The sequence below is a fragment of the Manduca sexta genome, chromosome 18 (assembly GCF_014839805.1).
Source record: "Manduca sexta isolate Smith_Timp_Sample1 chromosome 18, JHU_Msex_v1.0, whole genome shotgun sequence".
NCBI lineage: Eukaryota > Metazoa > Arthropoda > Insecta > Lepidoptera > Sphingidae > Manduca > Manduca sexta.
Window position 1 is genome coordinate 5,523,121 of NC_051132.1, and position 6,992 is coordinate 5,530,112.

The 6,992-nt window shown below is 32.4% G+C and overlaps 1 protein-coding gene and 1 non-coding gene across 2 annotated transcripts; one reads left to right on the forward strand and one right to left on the reverse strand.

Annotated features, from left to right (window-relative positions):
* Positions 1 to 299: 299 nt before the first annotated feature.
* Positions 300 to 6,751, forward strand: LOC115443380 (BTB/POZ domain-containing protein KCTD9). The gene is made up of 6 exons (XM_030168756.2): positions 300 to 975; positions 1,208 to 1,407; positions 1,634 to 1,769; positions 1,956 to 2,030; positions 2,346 to 2,464; positions 6,486 to 6,751. The coding sequence occupies exons 1-6, from the start codon at positions 420 to 422 to the stop codon at positions 6,600 to 6,602; spliced, it is 1,203 nt and encodes a 400-aa protein (XP_030024616.1). The 5' UTR covers positions 300 to 419; the 3' UTR covers positions 6,603 to 6,751.
* On the reverse strand, positions 5,711 to 5,792 carry Trnal-aag. The gene has a single exon. It is a non-coding gene; the product is annotated as a tRNA-Leu (tRNA).
* Positions 6,752 to 6,992: the final 241 nt, after the last annotated feature.

Sequence of the window (6,992 nt, forward strand, 5' to 3'; positions counted from 1 at the left end):
ATATTATAAACCTAAAGTCAAAAAACAGCAAAAAATGTGAGGTCTTGGTGAATTTACCTAGCTTTTGTTCAGAGTGGGTAAGGGAGAGGGAGTCAAATCCTATCTTTTAGTCCAGGGTATAATGTAAATAATAATATCAATTATCTTTATGTTTTCATGTTACGTCAAATTTTCGTGAAAATGATAGTAGCATTTTTACATTAACACAAATTGCAACTTATGACTTGGCAGTGTAGTTCCAAACTTTAGCCTGTTCCATGTGAACAAATATTGAGTGACAGTTGACAACTGACAGCTGACATTGGCGTTTGGTTAAATCGATGGAGCCAAACATTTACACAAAGGAAAACGTTCGTTTTCGCCAAAGTAACAACTTGACATAACATTATAATTATCAAGTTGAAGATATTATTTAAACTATGAAACGTGTGTACGTATATAAGGACAGAAGCGAGGAAAATGGCAAAGTTATCGCCGTCGAGGAGACTATGGAAAGTTTAAAATCACAAGTGATAAAACACTTTCAAATGAAGGAGGAAAACGTAAGGTTGTACACTGCAAACGGTTGTGAATTACTTGACGTGCGAGTCGTGAGGGATGAGGAAAAACTATACATTAACGTAGAAATTAAAAATGCTGGCGATAAAATCGATGTAGCTATGAAAAAAATGGACTTGAGTGACAAATCTAAGTCTGTATCTGATTGGATTACCTTAAATGTTGGTGGCCAGCACTTTACTACTTCGCGGTCGACTCTGCTTGCAAAAGAGCCACTTTCCATGCTGGCCAGGATGTTTGCAGATGATAATAATATGTATTTAATGAACCCTAGTATAACAGATTCTACTGGTGCCTACCTAATAGACAGGAGTCCAGTGTATTTCGAACCTATACTTAACTATTTGAGGCATGGCAATGTAATATTAGACAAGCATGTTAATCCTAAAGGTGTGATTGAGGAAGCTATATTTTATGGTAAATTTCAATACATATTTCATCTCTCAACATAAGTCCCTAACATTTTTTGGGATTAATAATTTATACCCTTAATATTTGTTACTTTGTTCAATATTATGTGTGTAAATGATTATGCCAGAAGTACATTTTAAACAAAGCGTTTATTATAAGGTTAGTGGAATCAAACAACAGAATAGGTCACCTAATAATTTTTCATTTAAATATGTTACTTATCTTTCCAATATTTCAGGGATAGAATCAATGATCCCACATCTAAGTAAACTGGTAGATGAGCCCAACAGCAGTAGTGGCAGTGACCGACCATTAACAAGGATGGATGTCGCAAGATCCATAATCATGACACCAACTAATTCTGAACTGAGATTCCAAGGAGTCAACCTAGCAGGAGCAGATTTAAATAGGTTGGACTTGAAGTACATTAATTTTAAGGTATGAAAACTCAAATTATAATTTGAAATGAGTAAATAATTTGATATACCTCAAACAAATATCTATAAAAATATAAATTCAAATTTATTTTACATAATAACTATTTAATATATTGTAAAAATATGGATTTCATTTTCTGAACAACCACTGAGATAAATATTATTTTGAATTACATGTATAATATATAAGCATACACTAAATTAATTCTATTGACTATTTTTTACAGTATGCTTGCCTGTCCAGGTGCAATCTCAGTGGGGCGAACTTATCCCACTGTTGTTTGGAGAGAGCTGATTTATCCCATGCTAACTTAGAGGGCACTCAACTACTTGGAGTCAAGGCTTTGTGTGCAAATATGGAAGGTAAGATGAAATACTGCACTTAGGTAGGAGGAAAAATATTATGTATCCATTAAAAACTAATTTAATTTTGTAGGTAAAGTAGTTGAAATAATATTTTTGTGATTTGGGTATCATATACAATGCTCTTTTATATCTACAGTGATTTAAAAGAATTCAAAAAGTAATTTAAAAAATAAACTGTTCCAGGTGCAAATTTAAAAGGTTGTAACATGGAAGATCCTGCAGGGTCAAGGGCTGTTTTGGAAGGAGTAAATTTAAAAGGTATTTAAATCACATCATTATTATAAATGTGGAAATTAAGTTAGGATACATGTTACAAATAAAGTAGAACTGTATTAATGAATTTTTAATGGAATTTGACACATGGATGAACCAAATCTGTGATTAACAGTATTAATTCTACTGTTCTATCTTGGAAAGTCCATACTGGAAATCTTTAACTAGGAAAATTACATTCAAACAAGCAGAATATTTAGCAAATGCTGGAGGCACAATAATTAATGTGTTTTACTGGCTGCCTTAAAAGAGAACCCCAGTTCAGTACTCTTATAATAAAGTTTGTGTTTTATATTTCAGGTGCTAATCTAGAAGGTAGCAACATGGCTGGTGTGAACTTAAGAGTGGCCACTCTAAAAAATGCTAACTTACAAAACTGTGATCTCAGAGCAGCAGTGCTTGCTGGAGCCGATTTGGAGGTAATTAAGTCAACACTCCATAAATTTATTTTTGGACATGAATATACCACCTTCCCAGACCAAGTGCACTCTCTTTTTTCCTACTTTTGTACCCTCCTTGTCATTCTGCATGATATACAAACTCATTAGATCGTATTGCACTTCACTATAACATAATTTTGAAAAATCCTATCTGTATAAAAATGTTATATTAATTTGTAATTTTTGTAAATTAATTTATGAGTGAATAAGTCAAGACATTGGGCTAATTATTGAGATGTAAATATCTTTTATCCTTATGTGGTCATAGTTGTAAGTTGTACAACTGGCTTGTTATCAAGTCTTATTTCTTATTTAATTTATAATATATTTATTAGTTTATACCTTGGAGAGTTTGCTAAAAGCCCTAATAATTTCCATCACCCTTTTTTCCAATCCCCAAATATCTTCAGTGTCCCTAAAAATTTACAAGATACTAACAAGAATTAAGCGGCGATAGCCTAGTTGGGTGTAGGACGAACTGCCAAGACAAATGTCCAAATCCCAAGTGCACACACCTCTGACTTTTCTAAAAAATCATGTGTGTATTCTTTATGAATTTATCTTTCGCTTTAACGGTGAAGGAAAACATCGTGAGGAAACCTGCACATCTGAGAAGTTCTCTATAGGAATTTCGAAGGTATGTGAAGTCTACCAATCCGCACTAGGCCAGCGTGGTGGACTAAGGCCTAATCCCTCTCAGTAGTAGAGGAGGCCCGTGCTCAGCAGTGGGCAAGTATATACTACAGGGCTGATATTATTATTATTATTATTATAACAAGAATTCCAATATTGTGGGTCATAATAATTGACAAAGATTACTAGTGGAGTGTCTGGAGCATTCAAAACCGTAAAACCTCGGATTAGAGTTATAGTGAATGAATTAATACGATCGATGTGGGATATTGTTTTTTAAACTATAAATTGCAATGTTTACCCAAAATTTTTTTGTGCACTCCATTTTTCATTGTTAAATAAAAAAATATTATAAAAATTAATGTTTGACCAAATATTTTCACTTTAAACAGTATTTTTTTTAATTATATGTTAAATCTTACCTGAGTAGACATATAGGAACATTTTTCAAAGATACCTGTGTATAAAAATAGCAGTAGGGTCTAGAACAGTAGAAAAACGTGGAAGGGAGAGCGGAGCGAAAGCTGCTATGTACAATGGAATTTCTCGGCCAGTTTAATTATAAATGAAACGTACTCTGTTGTGTACATTTAAAAAAATAAGGTAATTAATTACGACTAATGAAAAGAAAAAAAAATAGTACAAAATCTGTTTATTTAAATATATTACACTGTTGTCTACATCAAATATTTTGTTCTACTTCATCTATCTGTATAATAGGTGAAGTATTGGAACAACTATTTCCGCTGCACTGTAAACATGCTACACTGCAGTATAAACCACTTTTTTCTGCATCCACACGCAGCTCCACATCCCTTTTGTAATTACAAAATAACATTTGCAATAAATTATCCAGAGCAGGTAATTGATTCATTGTTATTACATGTTATTGGAATACTTCCATCCCCAATTTTCAATAACTACGTCATTTCCTAGCCATATCTGAATTTGTAGGTACACTCTTTTAAGGTGCTCAAACGCTGCATCAGTTGTTGTGATGACAAAAGAACACTCGTATTTTTGGATGTTGCTTTTATGAAAGAATTAAACCTTAATGTATTTAAATCATGAGTTTTAGACGGAGCACCATATAAACTCAAAATACATGCTACACCTGCTTGCAATATATTATTAGGGTCTTCATTGATATTTTTAAATACTTTTACTGAGTAGTGTAAAGTCAGAAGATATCGATGTCTTAGTGATATTAACGGCATTGGTAGATAAAGATCGTGAAATATATTTTCTAAAACCATCCCGAGGCAAAGTTCAACAGAAGATATTTTCATCGAAATGTTTAGAAAAATCATTACCAAATTGTAAAGAACATATTCTTTTTTTACATGCCTTTACGGGTTGTGATACTACTTCTGCGTTTTTCAATAAAGGAAAAATGAAGTTTGCCAAAAAATTTGAGAAACGGATTGATTTACACGACGAAAATATCAATGAAGACCCCAATAATATATTGCAAGCAGGTGTAGCATGTATTTTGAGTTTATATTGCGCTCCGTCTAAAACTCATGATTTAAATACATTAAGGTTTAATTCTTTCATAAAAGCAACATCCAAAAATACGAGTGTTCTTTTGTCATCACAACAACTGATGCAGCGTTTGAGCACCTTAAAAGAGTGTACCTACAAATTCAGATATGGCTAGGAAATGACGTAGTTATTGAAAATTGGGGATGGAAGTATTCCAATAACATGTACATCCCAAAAACAATGAATCAATTACCTGCTCTGGATAATTTATTGCAAATGTTATTTTGTAATTACAAAAAGGGATGTGGAGCTGCGTGTGGATGCAGAAAAAGTGGTTTATACTGCAGTGTAGCATGTTTACAGTGCAGCGGAAATAGTTGTTCCAATACTTCACCTATTATACAGATAGATGAAATAGAAGAAACTATTTGATGTAGACAACAGTGTAATATATTTAAATAAACAGATTTTGTACTATTTTTTTTTTCTTTTCATTAGTCGTAATTAATTACCTTATTTTTTTAAATGTACACAATAGAGTAACTTTCATTTATAATTAAACTGGCCGAGAAATTCCATTGTACATAGCAGCTTTCGCTCCGCTCTCCCTTCCACGTTTTTCTACTGTTCGAGACCCTACTGCTATTTTTATACACAGGTATCTTTGAAAAATGTTGCTATATGTCTACTCAGGTAAGATTTAACATATAATTAAAAAAAATACTGTTGAAAGTGAAAATATTTGGTCAAACATTAATTTTTTATATTTTTTTTTAACACTGAAAAAATGGAGTGCACAAAAAAATTTTGGGTAAACATTGCAATTTATAGTTTAAAAAACAATATCCCACATCGATCGTATTAATTCATTCACTATAACTCTAATCCGAGGTGAAAACCTCCAGGCGCTCCACTATACTTAACATTCAATCATCTTGCTTTTATTCTTAAATTCCTTTCTGTTAAAGGTATGATAATAATTATAAAATTGTAATAAAAACAAATGATTACATTAGTATACCATCCGTAAAAATAAAGAGTAACAATAACATAATTGTATGTCACTATAAATAACTAAAACTAAAATATATGAAACAAAATTCACTCTGGCAGCGGTGGGATTCGAACCCACGCCTCCGAAGAGACTGGTGCCTTAAACCAGCGCCTTAGACCGCTCGGCCACGCTACCAATGAATGTGCTTCCCGAATTATCCCATTCAATTGTAATATCTGCTATACAATAGGTATTAGGTCCAAAGAAATATAGTTCAATATATAAATAAAATTTGATCTTAAAAATGTTAATGCGGTCGCCAACGAGTTCACAAATGGCTGCTATTTATAAACTTGATAATTTATTTATATGTTTGTGATTTTAAATAATTAGTCACTAGCATAAAAATATTAGTTTTTTTACTACTGAACTAAAATGGCAGTAGACCGCAAGCTATTACGGGCTAATTTACAAGAAAGTACTACGAATGTTCATAAAATTAAGCAGTCCTCCCAGAAGCCCTATTCTTTATGACAGTGTACTCGCACCACGGCTGTGTAATGTTATCCTCGTGAAATCAGCGTGGAATAATATTCTGTACGCTAATTGCAAATGTCAAACGCTGTGGGGTGTGTTACGTGTTTGTTATGGACTTTCAAAATAATGTGGCATAAGTATCAGAGCCCTAGATTTTAGATTATAAAGCAGTCCATGACATCGCAATGCGCTCGTCACTGGTATCTTGGATATGAACTATTATAATGTCCAATAAATACACTGGCTATAATGTTCTGCTAATCAAAACAGTACTTGCACCGCTACATGACATATCCTTAGCATGTTCTGTTTTTTCTTAAATACCAACTGAAATCTACTTTTTATCCACAGTGTTGTGACTTATCCGGCAGCGACCTTCACGAAGCTAATCTGCGCGGTGCTAATCTCAAAGATGCTGCGTTCGAGCTTATGCTGACACCGCTTCACATGTCCCAAACTATCAGATAATTTGGTACTTCAAACATATTTATTCTATTTAAAATCATTTAATGATATCAGTATTATGTAACCTTGTGTCAAAACTATTGGAATATATCATGAAATTTAAACTTCTTATTTCTAATATTATTGTGATTAATAAAATGTTTTCAATTTAATGATTTCTTATTTAAAACGTACACGATTCGAAGTTAAATTATACAATTTAAAAAGAGGAGGTTAAGTTCTTTCGGAAATAGCAACTATTTAACAATTTATTTATTTATAAATTCACTTACATTGACAATTAAACTAAACATGGAGATACTCAAGTGAATAACAGTAACTAATTAATATAAAACTACAGACATTAACAAATTCCAGTGTAGAACTTGGAGTGGATTTATGTACCAAGTTAAT

Excerpts from the sequence above, each read along its gene's own strand:
- LOC115443380 (XM_030168756.2), top strand. The coding sequence starts at position 420 with ATGAAACGTGTGTACGTATATAAGGACAGAAGCGAGGAAAATGGCAAA. Across the intron at positions 2,031-2,345 it reads GGAAGGAGTAAATTTAAAAG|GTGCTAATCTAGAAGGTAGC; the intron begins GTATTTAAATCA and ends TTTATATTTCAG. Across the intron at positions 2,465-6,485 it reads TTGCTGGAGCCGATTTGGAG|TGTTGTGACTTATCCGGCAG; the intron begins GTAATTAAGTCA and ends TTTTATCCACAG.